This window comes from Sphaeramia orbicularis, chromosome 13 (assembly GCF_902148855.1).
Source record: "Sphaeramia orbicularis chromosome 13, fSphaOr1.1, whole genome shotgun sequence".
Classification (NCBI taxonomy): Eukaryota; Metazoa; Chordata; class Actinopteri; order Kurtiformes; family Apogonidae; genus Sphaeramia; species Sphaeramia orbicularis.
This window is the reverse complement of record NC_043969.1, coordinates 2,936,652-2,959,480: the sequence shown is the minus strand read 5'-3', so window position 1 is coordinate 2,959,480 and position 22,829 is coordinate 2,936,652. Positions and strand designations below refer to the sequence as shown.

The following is a 22,829-nucleotide window of genomic DNA, read 5'->3' as shown; positions in this document are numbered from 1 at the left end:
ATCTATAACACTGACGCTGAGCTATTTTAGACCAGCATTTCAGTTTTTTCTGTATCTTCATCATCACAGATCTGGCATAAACTTAGCCTATTATTGATGTATGAGTCATATATAAAGGTGATTCTTCATTAATTCATTTGATTCAAGATCCTGACACACGAGTTATTCTTGCTGTTCCTGTCGAAATGTGACAGCACAATGTCATAAATATCACAATATGTGACGTTTCTGATCATGCTTTCAGATTCAGAAATTAAAGGATTGAAAACAGAGAAGTGGTTTCATTCCTATTTTTTTAAACATTTATGAAGGACTGTGTGTTCCCTCTAACCTTTGTTAAAACAAGATCAAGTATTTTTTTTATTGAGCATATTTTCCTTCAGCCATAACGTGTACTACTGCTGTTACTGAACTAAACAGCCTCTCTCTGGCCTTGTCATCTCCAGATCTGTGTGGTGTCGAAAGCAGGCGACAGCAGTTTCTTTTCATCTGTTTTCTTATTCTTGAGCTTATCAGTGGCAATATTTATAAATGGACACTAAATCCAGTGTTTATACATTTAAAATCAGTCATGACAACAATCTGTGGTGACCAAAAACAACTGAACCAGGAGAAGGACATGGGCACCAATCAACAGTAAGACAACGAAACACCATCACCATTTGTAACTTTTCAACACAGACTGTTTGTGAAGTGATTATATTTGTTTAGTGCCTAATACTCATAATATCAGAGCATTAGAGCAAATCTCTGCATAGACAAAGGGGGATTTGTGGATTATTTACAAAACTCTGTGTAAATTATGAAAATCTCATTTAATATGAATACCATATGAAATGTATATTACTACCTGAACATTCAAATTATCCTGTTCCAACAACAGAGATCTGTTACATGTGTGTAAATATTAAATTATCTATAATATTTAATTGAATTTATTTGAATATATTTCAGTAGAAGAATCATTTAAAATTCAGCCAAGAACAAGAAATGTGGTGATTAAAAAGGCGATCCAGTAAAGAACAGAATAGAATAGATATTTATCATCCAGATGAGGATAATGCACTTTGTTGAGATTTCAGTCGGATGCTTAACACTTTTATGTGGTGATGGTGATGTGGAGGCCAAACTGGGCAATTCTGACACATATATGTGCGTTTACAAAAACAGTTCAAGACAAATTTTAGAGCAGGTGATCAGTGGAAAGACAGCCTATCGTAAAGCTAAAAATGATGGTAAGACAAGTGGCCAATCAAGAATAACTTAACCAGGACCAGATCCTGTCTGACCATCCAATGTGGAAGCTCCTTTCACATTAACAGAGCAGAGCCAGACACTGACACAGACTCACCTTCCACTGATAAAAATGAGAAATCCTGATGTTGCTACAGTTAAACCTGACCTTAGTTATAACAACAATAATATTAGGATTTGCCACTGTTGTAAATTACTTGTGTGGGACAGAGACTGGATTAAAAATACCAGATGTAAATCGGCTAAAATTTACTTAGGGGGTCAAATGAGTGGCCATTTTTGTCAAAAAAAAAAAAAAAAAAAGTTGTAATAAATGCATAGAACTGTGTGTAAATAATACTAATCCATTTGTGCACAGACTACTGATATTATTTGACAGTGGAAGCTCTATTTTCATAAATATTGGATTTGGAATAGCATGTGTATGTGAAAACTTTTGCTGGTGGACGGACGTGACATTACCCATGATGCTCTGGTCAGTACCAGTACTTTATTAGGAATAAACTTATAGACTTACTATTGATAATTCTGCTCTTCTTCATAAATGTTAGTATTGTGGATCTAAAACAATCCCAGCTGACACAAAAACACTAAATGTGTCAGTGGACGGATGTGACATGATTGTTGTGGATCCCATCATACTGATGCTCTGCAGCCATGTCAGCGTTTACACTAATGATCCCTGTGCAAAAACTAGGAGCACTATTATTTATTGGATAGTTTATCATCATACTGAAGAGGAAATAACAATATAGAATTGTTATTTCTGTATAAAAATGCTTATTATTAGAAAACTGTTGATTTAAAAAGTGGTGTGCCATTCTTCATGTATGTATTGGTGGAACATAAGCAGGATGGATCAGCACCATACTCCAGATTGAACCTGTACAAATAAAACATGTGATATGTAGGAGAGAATCTGGGAAGAAAAACTGGGGAATCTAAAAGAATAGAATATTTGTTTTTCAGGTAAATTCAGTTCAAATAGAACTTGGCCATTTGTGACATGAAAATATAGCATTAATTGTGATGAAATTGTTCATTTTTGAGCTGAAAACATAGTTCATATGAGCATCAACATGTTGAACAGAACTGAAATCCTGTACATTTGCAGAACTGTCATTTACCAACACAAAGTTCCTTTGGGGATTCACTGAGATTGATTTCTTCTGCACAAAGACACAAATAAGACCTCTAAGGAAATTTTAGCCGAAATACAAAGGTATGATCAGAGTGTTCATTATCTGGATAACATATCCTGGTACAGATCACATTATTTACCAGTGTAAATGGGTCCTTGAATCGAAGTGAACCCTTGTGCCAAATTTTGCAACATTCTGTCAAACTGTTCCTGAGATAATGTGTTTTCAGTGTAATGGGAACCAACAGGCCAACCAACGCCTGTATAGAGATGAACTATGGATGCATCTAAAAACCCATTAAGAATAACTTATCCAAAGAAAATACAAGGCAGATGAGGTCTTTCAGAATAGTAGTGCCAGTATAACAGTGAAACAATAGAAATAGTAGTATCTCACCATTGAAGAACTTGATGATGTCTGTGAAGTCCATGTTGTTGTCGATTATGATCTCTCGGTAAACAGTGACGAGGGCCAAGGCCAAGAAGAGGACAAAGTGCCGCGAAGATATCCTGGGAGCCACCCAGATCACCTCCCACACAGCAAACACATCTTCATACAGCAGCTCTGCACACACATGCATTACACAGACTTTACAGATAACCAAAGTGCATCTTCCTAGACAGAAGCATGTATGAGTGGTAAGACTTATGGGATGTAAATCTACTGATTGCTTCATATTTGATAAAATGAAGAAAGACAGATATCAGGAAAATGAATGAAAACATCTAAAAAAGGTGTTGAACAAAGGAAGTCTGTACACCATCAACAGGATTAACTGTAACAGGGCGTTACCATAATTTCATCGATGCTGAATTCAGTCGCTTTCTTCCCAAGAAAAATGACATAATGTACACGGACTTTCAGATTCAAACATTGTCAACATCTCTTCTTGTACCCAGAATGTACATATGTTATCCAAAATATAGTCCTTACTCAGGAAAACTCCTATTTCAGATATCTACAATCCAAGTGTTACAAGAAAGAATTTTAATGTGAAATATCTCAAGTAAAATACCAGATATCTATAATGTCATTTTCAGTGTAACCACAATACACTGTGACAAATAACACTCCTGTTACATGATACCTAAAATTTGCATTACAGTAGAAAAACAAAAGAGCACTTTCCCACACCTAAAATTACAATTATGACTAAAAACCAAAGAGGCAAGGACCACATCTCCAAAATGAAACCAACATGGAAGCACTTTAAAGTGTAAAATGTTGGCTCCCAAACCTTACACTGAACTTCTCAGTATTTTTTTTTTTTCATCATTCTATTTCAGTCACTTTATTTGGACTTTCTTCTGCTTCCTGGGCACCACCATCACCCAAGACCTAAAATGGGAGCTGACCATCGACTCCCTCCTTTAGAAGGCCCAGCAGAGGATATTCTTCCTGCGGCAGCTGAGGAAATTCAAGCTCCCAGTGAAGATGATGGTCCAGTTCTCCTCGTCCATCATTAAATCTGTCCTCACACCCTCCATCACTGTGTGGTCTGCTGGGGCCACTGCCACGGACAAAAACAGACTGCAGTGCATTGTGCTGAGAAGGTGATGGGCTGCAGTCTCCCATCCCTCCAAGACCTGTACACCTCCAGGACTCTGGGGCGTGCAGGTCGGATCACAGCTGACCCCTCTCACCCTGGACATGGACTTTTTGAACCACTTCCCTCCGTTCAGACCAGAACCTCACGCCACAGGAACAGCTTCTTCCCCTCTGCTGTTAATCTCCTGAACTCTAAATAAGACCAACACCAAATCCACTGCTTCGTCACTTTATCCACCTGCTGATTTCACTGTTAATGACTTGCACTATCTGCACAGAACCATAACCGGCACCGTTATAGTCTCACTCAACCCAGTGGTTTTGTCCACACTGTATATTGCATATTGTGTATTTTGAACTTTATCTTACTTGTTTATTCTCTATCTTACTTCTTTATTTATTTGATTCTATTTTATTTGTTACTGCATGTTTCTTACTTACTCCATGTTCTATGTATGCACCAAACCACTGAGGCAAATTTCTGGTAATGTGAACCCTGTTTACTTACATGGCAATAAATATGATTCTGATTCTGATTCTAAAAAGTGGTCTGGTCCATCTTTAAATCATTTCTCCATTAATAAGATTTTATGGCTAATAGAGGGTATTGATGTCAAACCCTCTGAGCATCTTTTAATTCTGTTCACTGTCCTTCACTCCTCACATTCAGCAACTTTTCAAGAGACTGAAGCTAAAATTGAGTTTCCACTTCAGGATAAAATCTTACCTTTCTTTTAATACTAAAAAGAGACTTGTTCCCACTTTTATGTGTGTTGGACTATGGTGACATTATTTACATGAATGCATTATCACAGTGCTTACATATTCTCAATACTGTTTATCATGGTGCTTATAGATTTGTTACAGGCCTCAAAGCTCCCACTCATCATTGTGTTTAAAATGCTCGAGTTGGAGGAACAGATTTTTTTATGCACAGACTGAAACACTTACATTCTTTTATTTATAAATGTATTTTAGGTCTGCTTCCTTCATATTTACTGGTCTACATCAGTTGGAATGACTTCAGTAATTACAGTCTCCAGTGCCAGGATCTGTTATCTGTATGTGATCCAAAAGTCAGAACAGAACTGGGAAGGAACACTTTTAAATGTTCTGGTTCCACTGCCTGGAACAACCTACAGAAGGAGCTAAAAGTGAAGGAGCTTTTCTCTTTAAATACATGTGAAGTCATTTTAAATGAATGGGAAAAGGATACATGTAGATATTTTTCAAACAGACTGAATAGGTTTCTGCTTTGCGGAGCTTTTAAAGAACATTGCTGGATACTTTTAGTACCTTTTAATTTATTGGTGGTGGTTTATATGTATGTTTTTAATTTGGTGTTTTGCAGGGTGAGTCAGAAAAAACGCTCTTTTCATTTAAAGAAATTGTACCACTGAAATGGAAATGCTTATTTTTCTTTTGATTATACAGTCATATTGATGTGGTTATTGAGCATGTCTGGCAATTGAATCATTGATTTATGGCATAGCATAACAGAGGGAATGTCCATTGTTTATTGTGCACCGAAATATCTGCCAACACAGTTTATGCCACCGTGAATGAAATTGAAATTGTCAACCATTACAGCATGTTTACTCGCCATCAAAATGTTTTGTCTCAACGAAGTCGTCCGGCACGACCTTCAACCTGGCTACCATTCAGATTGATGCAAATCTGTGCTCGTTGTCGCATCTCTAACACAGCTCTTCTCGCCATTCGTGTTCGTCGTAGGGCTTGGATTTCAGCCGTGATGCGATTTCGGAGTTCCTGAAGAGTTTGTGGAACAGTCTGATACACACGGTTTTTAAGATACCCCCACAAGAAAAAATCAAGGGGGGTCAAGTCCGGGGATCTAGGTGGCCACTCTCTCTCCTGACCCAAACAGACAACTCGATGAGGAAATAATACCTGCAATCGCTGTGGTCTTGCCATGATGAAAACTCCCTGGGCACTGTCATGTAGGCCTATGTCCTGAGTGTGAAAGCAAAGCCCCGACTCCTGTAATTGTTGTCAATTTCAAGTTTGTTCACTGTGGCATACATTGTGTTGGAGGGTATTTCAGTGCCCAATAAACAATGGACCTTCTCTCTCTTATGCAATGCAATAAATCTATGACTACATCACCAGACATGCTCAATAACCACATCAATATGACTGTATGGTCAAAAGAAAAATCAGTGTTTCCGTTTTAGCAGTACAATTTCTTTAAATGGAAAGAGCGTTTTTTCTGACTCACCCTGTATGTATGATTTTAGAACTGAGTTTTACTATGTGTTTTATGTACATTTTTAGAATGGATGAAATGTCTATTTTCTGCAACTTCTGCTGTCTTGGCCAGGACATTGCTTTCCTAGTTAAATAAAGGTTAATAATAATTCTGTTTCTTAAGAATAGTAAAAAACAAAGTTCTCACCACAGAGGCTCTGTCTACTTCTTCTACAGAAAATGCTAAAAACATTGTAAGTGTAGACATTCCTATGTGAATTGTGGATATGTGTTGACAGGTAGAGGAGATGTGTCATGGAGGAAGTGCACATGTTACATAAAATATAATGTGAGGCTGCTCTTCTCAACCCCATGGACTAAAAATAACTTCATGTAGTCGATCACAATGAAATGACACAGAGCAGGTCAGTAGGAGCAGCGTTCACCTCTCTTGAAGTCCAGCAGGAACCAGCGGTAACAGAAGTAGAAATGAGTGTAATCTCCGTTCTGCTGCATCAACTCAAACAGCTCAGAGTCCAGGATCTGATGTCAGAGAGAGGATGGGTCAGGTTTGAGAAAAACTAACATGCACACAAACACAGAGTGAGAGCTGTCCATCACCTGAATCAGTGACCTCATGTTGGCAAAGTGTGTGTCCATGGCTCCTCCGTTAGGGAAGTTCTGACTCATTCTCTTCATTAGCTGAGTGAAACAGCTGTACGCCAGGCACTCTGACACACACACACACACACACACACACACACACACACACACACACACACACACACATCAGTAACAGGAACACAGTGAACATTTGTCTCCCTCACAGCCACCCATCACCTCCAATACAACCTGAGGAATTAGGGTGTTTTTTGTACAGCATTTACACATATATTTCCATTTCTTGTTAAAGTATGCATTAGTGTACAAACAGTTCTGGAAAAACTTAAAACACCGTTCTATATCCAGATCCAAATGCTCTTTAAAACCTCTGGAATACAGTCGAGAATAAGATGGATCATACGCCTTAAAACAAGCCAAGCTGCGGCATTTTTGCTCCACAAACAACAAAAACCACCAAATACTGATTTTTACTCTTCCTACGGTAAAACAATGGTATTGTGTGATTAAAAATGAATATGAACTGGTTTCCTTTGCACTATTCAAGCTCTAAAACATTGCATTTGTTTACCAGTGGTCATTTTCTTCAAATAAATATTCTAAATGACAATATTTCTATTTGAAATATAAGTGAAGTACTGTCATCAGTTGATAGAATAAACAAAATGCTATTTTGGTCAAACATATAGCTATAAAGAGTGATAATTCAGGTCTTCAGGTCTATCTTTTCCAACAGCTGTATCCATCTCTGTGGCTCTGATATTAGACACTTTGTTCTAGTAATCTAAATGAATGAAAACAGTTCACATTTACTGAACACACAACCCTTCAAATTTCTGAGCTATGTGGTCCTTTTTTTCTTCCTCACCATCATCCAGGATGACCATGAGAGGAGCGAGCAGGTCACACATGCCCTGAACATATCCCATCTCTAAATGCTCCCACACGTAGCTGCAGGAAAAAGAAGACATGTCCACAACATCATGAGCTGCACAGACTTCAGATGCTTTTATGCAGACCTTCACTGCCCTTAAACACTTAATATCATCTTAAATAAGGAGTTAGACTTAGTTACACAATGGATTACAGACAATAAATTACTTATTAATGCAGGCAAAAAAAAAATGTATGGTTGTTGGATCAAGATATTTTCTTAAGATATCACCAACGTTGCACTTAACTGTGGGAGAAAACATGATTCAACAAGTAGATGAAGCTAATTTATTGGGTGTAGTTGTGGATGGCACATTGTCGTGGAATGGCCAAATAAATAATATATTGCAGAAAATGTGTCTGAGTATAGGAATAATTAGACACTGTAAGAAATTTATTCCCCAATGGTTGACCAAGCTATTAGTTCAGTCATTAGTATTATCTCATATGGATTATGCCTCAGTTGTTTGGTCAAATACTAATGAAAATAATTTACACAAACTGCAAGTCGCACAGAATAAAGCGGCACGAACTGTTTTGGGTTGCCCATACAGAACTAACAGAACCACAATGCACAACAGTTTGAAATGGTTAACTGTAAAATCTAGATTGAAATATTTTTTATTATCATTTATTCGTAACATTATAGCAACACAAACTCCAGAAATTATCCACAGAAAACGGTCATTTTTTGCAGATCAACATAATTATTGTACAAGACAAACCAGTGAAACAGTGTGCTCTGCCTTTAGACAGAACAAACCAGTTACAGCGAACTGTTTTTTATCGGGCCATGGTTGAATGGAATGGACGCCAGGGTTTGTGTTGTTGGAAAATAATAGAAAATGTTTTCAAAAGAAATTAAAACTTTTTTTGTTTACACAGCAGGCATGAAATGGAAAGAGTATTGATAATATTGAAAGATGTCTTATGATTTGTATCAGACAGCTATTGGTTGGTGAAGGAGTACAAATATATAGTACTTATTTTGTTTGTTTATTTATTTTAATTGCATTGGGCTGTTGTATATGTCCTGTTAGTGTGTGTGTGTGTGTGAATGGTGTAAGATTAATGTAAAACAATTAAAATTGTAATGTAATGTAGAGGACACCCCAGGAAGAATAGCAACTGATGATTCAGTTGCTAATGGGGATCTTAAATAAATGAAATGAAACACACTGTTCAAATACTTGACTTTTGTAATTCAGTGGTTCTGAGGCCGTCTGAGCTGTGTGATATGTTGCCTTCTAGGTTTATTATGATGGTATGTGTGTTTATCTATGAATAACAAAAGACTTGAGTGGTTAATAGTGTTGTCTTAAAATGTTTTTTTTCGAATCTAATGTAAATATGAATCCCTGGACTTCATCCATCCAGATTACAGAGGACATTTTCTGCATGTCCTCTGTTCAGTCTCTGCTCGAAGTATTTTAGTGTTATAGTGACACTTCTGTTGAATAAAAAAATACATATTTCAAGAAATACTCAGAGGAGTTTGATACAATATCAATAAGAATTTTCCCTTAAATGCTGAACTTTTTCAACGCTCTCTCGCTAAAATAGGTTTTATTCATTTCTAAAGGCTCTTAATTTTTTTTAATCCCTTCTTCATCACTTCACTGCTGTCTTTAATGTGTACCCTTACCAGACATGATATAATGATTGTATAACATTGAAAGAAGAGGCTGTTTTTACCAAGTCTGGAAAATCAAGTTTTAGTCAGTGTGTACCTGCAAATCTGATATTTTAAATATACTATTGTATTTTACTTCTCACTGTCCTTGTTTGAGCTGATTTGTTGCTTTTTTATTTTGATGTATACAGTTATTCCTCATATTTTGTGGAACTATATTTTCATATTTTTATCATTACTGTGTATTTTAATGTGATTATTTTACTTGATTGAAAATGGGCCCCTCATCTCTAAATAGAAAAGCTAATGGATTGTGTATTTCAGTGTCATCTACTGTTGTCCTCTTTACCTGCACATGATGTTGCGTAGTTTCTCCAGGTTGGCTGTGGTGAAATAATAATAGTTGCGGTCACAGCGCTGCACATCTTTGTCTATTCTGTGGAGGTTGAGGGCGACTGTGTCCAGCAACTCAATCTGCATTAAAGAAACATTATTTTATACTAGAGCCTCATTTCTATTGTGTTTTTATCTGAGTGTGTCTGCAGGTCAACAACAACAAACTGTTTGAAGTTTCACGATAGTCTTCTGTTTGATACGTTTTGCAGACAATACGTACTGTATATGAGGAGAGGGAGGGTGAAATCCCCTCTGCAGCTGCTCCATTGGTCACCAGTTTGTCCAGCTGGCAGCACAGTCTGTCTTCAGTCAGAGACTCCTGACATTCCCCTAGACCTCCAGGAGTCCTGCCCTCCTCCCCGACCCCTCCTTCCTCCTCTGTGCTCTGACCGTCATCTATGCTGGACAGGATCTGGGAGTGAGCAGAGGTCACAGAGTAGTTTCTGGACGACGGGAGACCAGAGTCAGGGGAATCAAACTCCACCAGAGGGCGCTCTTCTGCTGGGAGGGCAGCAGGAGGGACCAGGGTGGTCATGGTGGGGGTGCTGTCCTCTCCACTGGGGGTCTCCTGGCTCCCTGTGTCTGGCTCGTCCACAGACATGAAGACCTGATGAAGGATGAAAAGGATGAGGTTATCATTTCAACACAAGGAGTGTCAGAATCTAGAAAACTACTACTACTACTACTACTACTACTACTACTACTACTACAGCTACTACTACTACTACAACTACTACTACTACTACTACTACTACAACTACTGCTACTGCTACTACTACTGCTACTACTACTACTGCTACTACTACTACTACTACTACTCAAACTGAACTTAGAACTAGTGGTATATATTTTTATCAGGGCAACATAGTGAAGACCCATCAGACAAATGCAGCATTTCCTTTGGATCTAAACTTTGAGAATCCATGTTACAGCACTTCAATGTGGGTGAAAATGATAAGATGTATGTATGTAAGAATCACTATATTGGATTTTAATGTTGATTTAATGAACAGAATAAGTATTAAATCTTCCAAATCAGTGGAAAATAATCAAGAAAATAGACAAAAATGCACAAAAGAAACACTACATTACATTTAAGCAAACCAGTACCATTAAATCTGGTTGTTAATGCTGATTATTCCAGCACATCTGACACTAAAATGTCTAAATTATTCAATCATAGTGGTCTGTCAAGCAAAACAATACAAACAAACTTAATTAGTAGATGATATTGAGTGGTGTAGGATCATGGGAGCTGTTATTTTCATTACCATTGCCGATACAAATGCCATCTCATTTCTTTTGATTATAAAATAGCTTCTTTATCCAGTGTTTACCCATAAACACAACAACACTATCAAAAGGAGACAAAGTAAAATGAGCAAACTTAGGGATTTTCTCTGAAACTGTACATTGCTGGAAATATTTGATGCAAGTAAACAAGTCAACAAGGCATAACATCCACCCAGTTTTTAGATCTTTTAATACATAAATGCGACATAGTATAGCTTTAATTTGTTTCTCTATAGATAGACTGTAGTTACAGAATGCTAGTTCAAGTTCATTGTTAAGGAAATATTTAATGTCCAGTTTCACTGGGGCTGGATTTTGTCAGTGCTCTGATGTGAATACCAAATAATCGATCGATCAAATTTTATTTATATAGCAAAACCTCATAACAAAAGTTATTTCATGACACTTTACATCTAGAGCTGATCTAAACCACACTCTTAATTTTCAGGGAGCAAACATTTGGTAACAGTGGCGACAAAAAACTTCAGACAGAGACAGAGAGAGACAGAGAGAGAGAGAGAGAGAGAGAGAGAGCGAGAGAGAGAGCGAGAGAGAGAGAGAGAGAGAGAGAGAGAGAGAGAGAGAGAGAGAGATGCGGGGGTGAGCACATAGATGCACAACAAACTAAACTATAACTACGATTGCTGTTGCTAATATGTCTACCAATAACTAATACAAATATCCATATCTGTTATCACTATTACTCCAAATACAAGTACTAAAAGTGGATATACTACTGCAGCTGTTAGCACCAATAATAGAAACCTCTACCATCCAAGTAACTAGGGATGCACCGATACCAATACTCGTATCGGTATCAGCTCCAATACTCAGTGTGTGTACTCGTTTTCGTACTCGTAAAAGATATCCGATACAAATGCACCGATACCACTTATGGCCGTGGGACATTCACAGTTCAGTTCAGCAGGTACGTTGGAATAATATGCGGGGAGTGTGAAGAGTGTGGAGATTTTTCAAAATAAATGACAGTGATTAAAGTAACGCTGACTGACAGTAACGTTAAAGACACAGACAGACACAGAGGTTCTGTCCGTCCTCTGCGTACATTCCACCTGTTTTCCAGGTGCTGGCGGATGAGTACCCAGACAGAGAATATCACCGGGAGTATGGAGCGGTGCGGACCGCCGCCAGCGCAAGTGAAAACCAAACTTATCCCTCATTTCTCTTTTCTCTTCCTGCTGAAGCAAAACTTTTAAACCTTACCAGTGAAAACGCTGCAATATTAGTTTCACATTAGTGTTGCCTCTGTCGTCTCCATGTTTGTTATTACTGACCTTCTTCTTTTTAAAAAAACTTTACTCTCCTTCGTGGTAATTATCCAGTATGGTTAATTAAGAGCGGCGCCCCCTGGTGGATTAATTATTAATCATTCCAACACATTAAATGTCAGTAGCAGCACTTTGTTCCAGTCAGACTAATGACAACGACAATAAAGCACATTTACAAAAGGAACTAAGAACTGGAATAGGATTATTAAGGACTTGTATCAGTACTCTGTATCGGCAAGTACTCAAATGTAAGTACTCGTACTTGGTCTGGAAAAAACTGGTATTGGTGCATCCCTACCAGTAACTATATGATAATTACTATCAAAACTATATGGATAAATGAATAATGATGATGGAGGCAGGAGAGAAGGACCACAGCAGCAGGTCTAGAGATACAGAACAATATTTGACAATTGCAAGAATTGCAGGCAGTTTTTTACAGATGCTTTTGTTGTATTTTTTTAACCTCCTCAGACCCAGCTATGGGTTTTCTGTCCACATTTGTATACAAGAGTTTCACAACTTAATACAAAAAAAAAAACAAACTGTCCACCACAAAGGACATTCCATAAAAATTTTTAAAAACTGCATCTGAAAAAACTGTTGCATCAGGATGATTCCAATATAGGCACTTATTTAATAAAAAACAAAAAAAGCTTGTACTTTGCTGACATTTCCTGGGTCTTAGGACGTTAACTTTACTTTTTAGCTCCCATACAGTTCTAAAAATTATCCAGAGATGAAGTTTTGAGTGTCTTGTTACATATGGAAAAGCAGACTTCAAATTCATTGTTCACTTTATTGAAAAGCAAATATTAAGTATTAAATTTTCAGAAAATTCAGATGACTGTATTTTGGTTTAGCCCATTGCTGATGCTTGTAAAAGATCAATGGATCCTTGATCTATCCTTCCACTTTCGCTTAGTCTAAAAACTTAATTTGCATAAAAAAAGAGTGAATGTTCTTGTATAAGTCTGGGAAACACACGCTCAGTGCTCTTAAGTGTGGGGCGTCTTCACCTCATTGCTCAGTGTGGAGTCTCTGTGAACAAGTCGCAGAACGTGACTGTCGATGCTGCTGCCTGAGGAGAGCTTGGCAAATATCGCTGACTGCATCTCTTTCTCCCTCTGCTTGACGATCACCTCGCAGGCCTTCCACTCCCGCATCACTTGCTGGTATCGCTCGCTGATCTTTGCATCGATCTGCTCAGGGGGATAAGGAGTGATCAGGTTTTCTTTTTAACCCATAAAGACCGGAACAGCCACCGGCAACCAAAAGCATCGACTGATCTAAAATGTTTAATAACTGTTGATCCACTAATCCTATCAACACATGTAAATAATTGGTGTAAAATGCAGTTTGTCATCTTTTCATGGTCATCAGATATGACCCATTTGGACGTTCAGAGAGGAAACGCCTTCATCTTCTACAACACTAATTCACCGGTAAAACCCATGGAGTTTCACAAATGACAGTGGATGGAGACACTTGTTTTTATGTTTAGTTATTGATGTCTTTGCTGAAAAAGTCATTTTTTCTTCAGTTTTCTCTTTTTCTGATTTAATAGCCCTCACATTTAATCGGAGCTTTCATGAATTTCTACATGGTCATTATATTAAATATAGGTAAATACATGATTCTCAGTGAAAAAACACAATATACAGAGGATAATATTATTATAAAATATCATAATAAATGGAGATAAATCCCTTCAGAAAGGTTAAATCTAGAGAAAATTTTATTTGGGAACTGCCACAAAAATAGCACTAGGTCTTTATGGATTAAATTAAAAGTCAAATCAGGCTCAGTGTGAGCTGTACCTGGCTGATGTCCTTTTTTCCCATCCCGAACTTGTAGTGACCCAGCAGGAAAGGCCAGACCTCCTTCCTGATGTCGTGCTGCACACCACCGTAATAAACCAACCGCAGCAGCTCCAGCTCCTTGTAGTTCTACACAGAGACAGAGAAATAAATAGTCTCCAGTGTATTTTATGTACTGATATATTTATTTTTATATCCTACAAAGCCAGTGCCCAATTGTCATGTGAGCAAATCTTTCATTCCATTATCATTCCATTATTTTGTCATTCAGTTAATTTACTGTTGAAACAAGGCCCTTGCACCAAAGTTTGGCCAATAAAATCTGATACAAAAATTTAAGATCAATTTTTCTATTATCCTTGATCAACATAAAAAAGTCAACATACAGTACTGTGCAAATGTCTTAAGCCACCTTTAGCTTTGTGGTTTTTGCAGGGTTGTAAATAGCATTCACATTTATTCTACTTTCTTTATTAAATGACAAGACAATGCGCACACATAAAAATCTGAACTCAATGTTATTTCTCATTTCTACAGGAAAAACTCAGTATTCAACATGACCTCATGACAAAAAGGCACCAAAACTATAACATCTGAAATGTGAATGAAAACTGGTGAAGATTAGTGCAATAAATCTCCTATCATCTGATAAATACAGTTCAGAGCCGCAAATGGAAGCCAAACTAAACACTTCATATACTGTATTAAATATTTTGAACATTTTCCAATCTATATTTCCTGTGTATTCTGGTTGTATCTTGGAATAGATATGTGTGGCCATTATGACTTATTAAAACAACAAACCTAATGGCAGCCTAAGATTTTTTAAAAAGAACATCCCTTATGGCCTCATAGACAAGACAAATAACAAAAAAAGCAGCAGCATTAAACCTCAGTGTCTATGGCTAATTTTAAAGCACACACCATAACTATGCACATGAGGACCTTATTTATTTTTGTTAAAATAGGTTTCCAGACTGTAGTTATACTAAATGAGACTTCAACATCAACAGATATACATCGATATATGAACAGAGCTTTATTCCTGACATATAAAAGCATTTTGTTCCTAATCTTCAGAGTAGGGTAACAGGGACAGTAAGTGACTGTTTGAATGACAAATCATTCACATAAAATAAGAATTTCAACTCATTAGCTTAGGGATAGTGTTGCAAAATGCCGCTATTAAATGTATTTTTCGAAAGTCTCTAATCAGATATTTTCACAAACATGTTCCAAAGCCGAAGCATCTGATGTTTCCATGTGATGTGAAGTTTTCCACTAATGGCTAAAACTGAAATCCTTTTATTAACACCACAAGGAGATCAAACAGCTCTAGGATGGATGTACAACTTTTAAGATCATGGAAACAGTCAGACATAAATCAATTACAGACTATTCATTCATTCATTTTCTGAACCTGCTTTATCCTCACTAGGGTCATGGGGGTCGCTTGGAGCCTATCCCAGCTACTTACGGGCGAAGGCGGGGTTCACCCTGTACGAGTTGCCAGTTCATCGCAGGGCTGAACATATAGAGACAAACAATCACTCTCACATTCACACCTATGGGAAATTTAGATTAATCAATGAACCTATCAGTGCATGTCTTTGGATGGTGGGAGGAAGCCGGAGTACCCGGAGAGAACCCAGGCAGACACGGGGAGAACATGCAAACTCCACACAGAAAGGTCCCACCCCCGTCGACTGGTGTTGGAATTGAACCCAGGACCTTCTTGCTGTGAGGCACGAGTGCTAACCACTGCACCACCGTGTCACCCCAATTACAGACTAGTGGAAACGATATTAATACACTGAGCTACAATATCTGATGTCTCCTTAAATGTCATACACTCATTCAACATCATGCCAAGATATTTATACTGATCAACATATGAACGCAATACTGAACTAAAATTAAAAACACAAGCATAAAGCATCAGGAGGGAATGATAACAGTATGAAGAAACATACAGTGGAAGGACAGGAAGAGGAAGACAATTAATGATTCAACAAGAGAAAGACTGAAGAAAATAGAGCTGAGATGAATGATGAGATAAAGGACGCATATGAGGAGAGTGTAAATTAGTAATGATTACTTTGTTGGAGCTGATGAATGGTAGCAGCGGTTCGTGTAATAGCTATGTCAGTATCATACTGCACTCCGTAAAGAGACTTCATTCCTCTCAATGTCATTATATTCTCATTAGAATGGGGGAGGAGGGGGAGGAGACCACAGCAGCAGCTCATAATGTCTGACTATTAATACTATGCTCCATCAAATGATAATATACATCACTACTGTCTGAATGTAGGATGGAAAATTACAGATACCTCCCAATGACAGAGTTAGAAGGAGTTAAATTAAAAAATAATTAGAAATTAGAATCTGCATTTAAACAACAGGGAAATATAATGCACTTAAACAACACTTAGGTTTATTATAGTGTAGATTAAAAATACATTTATGACTTTATAGTCTCAGAGTTTTCTTGTTGACAGTTTACCACTTCCATCTCCCCTCCCCCACAGGCTGGATTTTTTAACCAACAGTGGCTCTAATTCTCTGTTGTACTACCTCAGCTCTTTTGTTATGTCCAAGTACATATACAGTCTGTCCTAATCCAAGGAAAATGTCTATCAAGCACTATGTGAATGAAGTGCTTTTTGCAAATATCTAGTGCACAAGCACAACATTGTACTTATAGATAAATGAGTAATACTGATACATCTATAACATCTATCGCAACACTTTTGAATTGAAAATTATGAAGCTAATCTCTGCAAAAACTTAAACAGAACAGACACAGTGTCATTTGTAAATATAAATTTCACCTCTCAAATACTCATTATATTACAAATACACTGATATAAATAGGAGTTGTTGCTTTCACCGCAACTACAGGTAAAAATGTCTATGTGGCATGATTCAAGAAGGAATCACTTAAACAGGATTAGTTATTGTATATTTAACTCTTGTCATTTCCTGCCAATGAAACCATATTATTATAGATTTCTCCAAATATGAGAAGTGCTGGAAACAGATATAATGTTAACTACTCAAATATATTACATAGGTTTAGTCACATGTGCATACTTTAATGCAAGCTTAAAGTGATGAAGTTTGATGAAGAAATTTGACTTTTCCACAGTAGTATTAAACGGTTTCATATTTATATGAGTTGCAGATAGAAGGTAGGAACTGTCAAATATATTCTGGTGATTTATGCTTCTTGCAGGTTAAAATAATGTGTGATTTTTCTAAATATGTTTATTGATTTTTATGATTATATTGATTTCTTCATGTCATGTATACAGTTGATACTGAATACTAGTGTTCCAAAATATAACACAGGCTACAGAAAGGTTGAGTGTGGAAAAGAAATGGAAGAACAGTAGCAACAAAGTGATTTTAGTTTATACAACAGTGACAGTTACAGGTACTGCTACCTATAAGCTAAGTGACGTTGAAGATGTATAACCTTGTTTTAAAACAAACAGCACACTTGCTCAAATATTAAACTGAAATATGCACTGTAAAATGACAGTACTATGTTAAGTGGGTCCTAAAGATTTACAGCAGGACTTGTAATTACCACATAGATCACGTCACTCCTCATAGATGTCCTAAGCTTACGTCAGTGCATAAAATATAACAGCACACACTGGCTGTAATTTATCAGAGGAGGTGACTGGTGTGTTTATCGACGAGCCGAGTTGAACTGGTTCCACATAGTGGAAATGCAGCAATAGAGGAATTCGTAGAGTCTTTAGTTTCACATTCGCTTTACCCCCCCCCCCCCCCCCCACCGAACCGGGCCGGCATCATCTGTTATTATTATTTGTCCATACTGTATATGTTACATTTTCTGTGCAGAGATGGAAATATAGAAGACAGTTAATGCAAACACACCTGTTTGTACTCTTTTATTCCCTCCCCCAATGAGAATCGATAAGAGAATCTATAAGGAATCGGATCAAAAAGCAAAATCGATAATAGAATTGGAATCATTAAATTCTTAACGATTCCCATCCCTACCAATAGCAAACAACAAGTGAAAAAAAAACAAGAAACAAAAACAGTAAAAGGAGAACATTGGCGACTTTAAAGCAAAATACATACCTGAAGGTAACAACAGTCAAGTGTAGATGTGTGTCTGGATGCATGTTTGGGCGTGTGTGTGGATGTGTGTGGGAAGTTGTGACAAAAGCCACCCACTGGCACCAGCAGCAGGACAGGGACAGCCTGGAGGGCACAGGCGACCACCAACCTGCAGAACCAAAAGGACCCAGAACCACACCCCTTGGCGCAGCCCCACGGTCAGAGCCAGAACTCCAACCACCGAGCCGCAACGTGAGAAATCTTTTCTGCCACCACACGTGGGTGTTGGATTAAGATGGCCGATCCCTGGTCTGTGTGCACCCACCTTACAGTCTTTTTGGTACTTGCTCCACACCTCCTTGCTGAGTCCTCCGGATGCCTCGCACGGTCTGTCAGGAGGCACGATGTTGTGGTTGACCAAGGCTGACAGGTGAGTCCGCACAGTGGACAGGTGTCGACAGTAGGCCAGCCCTGATGGACAGGTGAGACACGGACAGATGCAGCTGAGACCAGGGAGAGCAGGAGTTGAAATGTGAATGTTGTAGCTTTACGTACATCTAATACAGGAAATAGAACGGGCAACATATGGGGATAAAAGGAGTGAAAATCTGTGGAACATTATTTATGCCATCACAGCCACAGATCAAGACTCAAAAGGTCTTAATTCACTGTGGAAGTTTAGAAGGGAATCCAGATGACATGTTAAAGGATTTTTCATAAAAGCATAAAACTTTGTACACATCTGCCATCTGGTGACCCGAACATTTTCAGAAACACTTCCTTGGGTCTGTTTTATTTTTTTTATAAAACACAGAGTAGGTGAAGTCTGCAGCTGTATTATGATGGTCAAGGAACACAATGAAATCATACACACATCCTAAACTACTCTGAGAAATAGTTCAGGGTGAATTTAATGATGCTGCAAGAAGGAAACTGCAGAATCTAAAAACAGACAACTCGTCATTACAGCCTGAAAATGAAGTGTCAAAATTAAAATATTAAATACATCTTTAACAACTTGGCTTGAAAAAAAAGAATGTCTCACAAGCACAAACATTCAGTACACTCATCTTTAGATCCTATTTTACACCAAATGGTAATGAACATCTTTCAGGTCATTCATTCATTCATTCATTCATTTTCTGAACCCGCTTTATCCTCACTAGGGTCACGGGGGTCACTTGGAGCCTATCCCAGCTACTTATGGGCGAAGGCGGGTTTTATCTGGTACGAGTCGCCAGTTCATCGCAGGGCTGACAATCGCTCTCACATTCACACCTATGGGCAATTTGGATTAACCAATTAACCTATCAGTGCATGTCTTTGGATGGTGGGAGGAGCCAGAGTACCCTGAGAGAACCCACGCAGACACGGGCAGAACATGCAAACTCCACACAGAAAGGTCCCACCCCCATCGACTGGTGTTGGAGTCAAACCCAGGACCTTCTTGCTGTATCATTTATTTTTTATGTATTGGGTTTTATTCTACAGTTTGACTGAACTGAAATTAAAATGTAGATAAATTAAAAAATACATAACTCAAACTGCATTTTGTATGTCCAAAAGGACTAAAGTCAAACCACAGAGAAAATGTCTTCATTCATTTATTTCATCCAAAAGCCTGGTATCATGGGCAGATATGAGGTCTATGTTTTCAGTTTATTTAGCTGTGCCAGTTTTCGCCACCAGATGGAAAGACATCATTTGTCTGCTGCCTAATCCATGTCTGGCATCATGGAAATGAAGGTCAGGAGGAAGACCTAGACTTCCATTGGGGATTAAGATGAACACCCCATATTACAAAAGACAACAAACAAGATTGGAACTAAACAAACACTAAGGATAGTAACAAAAACAAAACAAATTTCAGACCAAACACACTAAAAACCAACTCAAACTAAACTGAAATTGAAAACACAACATTAAAATTGAATGCATAAAACACATTTATTTCATGAATTGAACCTGCTTTCACCATCTCCTTCAGTCTCCTTTACATTAATACAGAGATCTGCTCTTGCATTTGTTCTTAGAGGATACAAACCAAGTACGCCTATGCACAGTGTTCCGTACCTTTGTTGCTGCAATAATATTTATTGGTGATACAAAACTCCATGTTTTTAATCAAGGTGTTGTCATTCTGCCTCTGACTGAGATTAATATCTACAGTCTTATTTTTGGAAGAGGACATTATTTGTTTGCTGTGATTGCTATTGTTTTCTTTAATTTCTATCCTATGTTGCCTGTGGAGGTTTGTGGGAATACACATCCAGCTGTGACAAAGGAAAAGAAACTAACCGAACTGTACTTAAATGTATACATTGTACTGTACTGAAAAAAAAGAAAATCTAATAAAAACTAAGATAAAAAAATGTCCAGAGCCCCAGACTGTACAAGTGTACTGACTTGCTTTAATGAACATTTAACATTATGACCGCATGTTTTGCACCTGCATTATGTTACTTGACTGAAGATGTCAGACCAGTTCTTCAGTTGATTATTCCTTTCTTAAGGAACACAGAGTGAACCTAAAGTTCTTACTAAGTCACTTGAAGTTGTACTTTTACAGCATTATTGAAGTCAAAATGATTATTGGTAAACTAATGAGGTTTTCCTGCTGATGTTCTAATAAATTAAAAATATTACTCTTCTCTGTTGAAAATTTGTATCATTATGAATGCATTATGTTACAATTTACTCCAAACTCTTCATTACATGTTTGAGTTCCTTAGATGACGATTTCATTAAAGTTTATAGACACGTTATTTTCCTGAATTAGCCCACATTTTTTTTTACAATGACTAATTGATTTTAATGGAAACTGTGCACTTGATTGGAAACTGGTGGGTTAGTGTTGCAGGTGAAACACACTGTGGGGACAGTATTTCATCTACGTATATGCATTAAATTAAAATTACATGCATTAAATTAAATTTAAATGCCTCTGTTCTGCTGCACCGTTCTCATTTCCAAACAAAACTAATAACACTTCATACAGTAATAAGCAACACAGTGGACAAAGCCTTTGGATGAAAGTTTTACAAGTTATTGCAAGTGTGTTTTCAATAGTAGAGTTTGATATTGAATGGCCACTGTTTTTTTTTTTTTTTTTTTTTTAAAACAATTAATGATATAATAACAACATTCAGAGCAACATTCTTTTGCTGAAACTGCTGCTATCATATACTTACATCCATAAAATGCCCTAGAGACGATCTGCCTCTTCATGTTCTGGCAGAGCATTTTTAGAGGAACACTGGGAAGAAAAGAAGACACTTATTATCACCTATCAACAGTGTTAATATCTGGTTGCTTTTACTGTTGCATGAAAACTGTGACACCATAAAATCCCATTAAAAAGTCCCTACTTTCCATTTTAAGGATTAAGTTAATACCTATTGCAGAACTCACACTAATTAAACGCTTCTGATATGTATCTTGATGGTGTTGAACTAGAATAAAAATAAGGCTTTAAGGCTTGGGAAGCAGCGATGTCTTTCCTCCTGTTTGAGTGACTGTCAGCCTATTACTGTCAGTCACTGCTTTTCCCCTCATCAACTCCACCATGGATTCCTCTAAGATTCAGATAATCAGTACATGGTGTGGTCACACTAATGCAGGGGTGTCAGACTCACTTTAGTTCAGTTCAATATGATCTCAACAGGGCTGGACCAGTAAAATAATAACCTACAAATAATGCCAACTCCAAAGTTTTCTCTGTGTTTTGAGTGAAAAATGTAAAAATTACATTATGAAAATGTTTACATTTACAAACTATCCTTTAAAAAAATCTGAATAACATGAACAGCCATGAAAAAACTGAAATTTCTAACGAAAAATAAGTGCAGTTTTAACAATATTATGCCACAGCTTCTCATTTCCACATGTGCATTATAACTTAGCAATCACAGTGGATCTACAAAGACACAAAACATTTAGTAAGAGGCAGAAATGTTCATATTTGTTCAGGATATTCACATTGTTTGTGAAAGGATAATTTGTAAATGTAAAGATTTTCATGTACTTTTACTTTTTAACACTAAAATGAAGACAAACTTTGTCTGCATGTGGCGCCCTGAACTAAAATGATTTTAACATCCTTGATTGTTAATATCTTCAGTGTAATTTTTGTATTTCACAAATTCATCCCACAGGCCAGATTGGACCCTTTGGCAGGCCAGTTTTGTCCCAAGGGCTACATGTTTGACATCTGTACATCAAGTTATCAATTGGTTTTGTCCACACAGTTGAAGACCAAATGATAGAGGATCATGGGGGAACAACAAGGTTAATATCATAAACAAAAAAAAAACAAAAAAAAGGAAACACTGAAAATTCTGTGTGAAATTAAACTGATGCTTTATACAAAAGTTAAAACTAAAGTTTTATTTTTCATCTAAATCAGCTTATTTGGTAGTTTGGGTGGGCATGAGGGTTAGCATCCAAAATTTTTTAATTTGTGCCAGTTTTACACCAGCAGATGGAATGCACGCCACGTGTTGCTGTTGCCAACAAGTCCATTTCTGGCATTGTGGTGTAAAAAAGTCAAGAAGAAGTGCTAGAGTCCCATTTGAAATTTGATTACCTCATA

At 37.3% G+C, this 22,829-nt stretch overlaps 1 protein-coding gene across 2 annotated transcripts in view; it reads right to left on the bottom strand.

The window, feature by feature from the left end:
* sgsm2 (small G protein signaling modulator 2) overlaps positions 1 to 22,829 on the bottom strand; it is a 166,357-nt gene that overhangs the window by 6,056 nt on the left and 137,472 nt on the right. For both annotated transcript variants that reach the window (XM_030152610.1, XM_030152611.1), the window contains 10 exons: positions 21,430 to 21,494; positions 18,564 to 18,709; positions 14,138 to 14,266; positions 13,337 to 13,519; positions 9,956 to 10,342; positions 9,689 to 9,813; positions 7,642 to 7,724; positions 6,774 to 6,883; positions 6,599 to 6,695; positions 2,793 to 2,960 (listed from right to left, as the gene is read on the bottom strand). In XM_030152610.1, the coding sequence (XP_030008470.1) occupies positions 2,793 to 2,960; positions 6,599 to 6,695; positions 6,774 to 6,883; positions 7,642 to 7,724; positions 9,689 to 9,813; positions 9,956 to 10,342; positions 13,337 to 13,519; positions 14,138 to 14,266; positions 18,564 to 18,709; positions 21,430 to 21,494 (1,493 nt within the window). The remainder of the gene's footprint in view (positions 1 to 2,792; positions 2,961 to 6,598; positions 6,696 to 6,773; positions 6,884 to 7,641; positions 7,725 to 9,688; positions 9,814 to 9,955; positions 10,343 to 13,336; positions 13,520 to 14,137; positions 14,267 to 18,563; positions 18,710 to 21,429; positions 21,495 to 22,829) is intronic.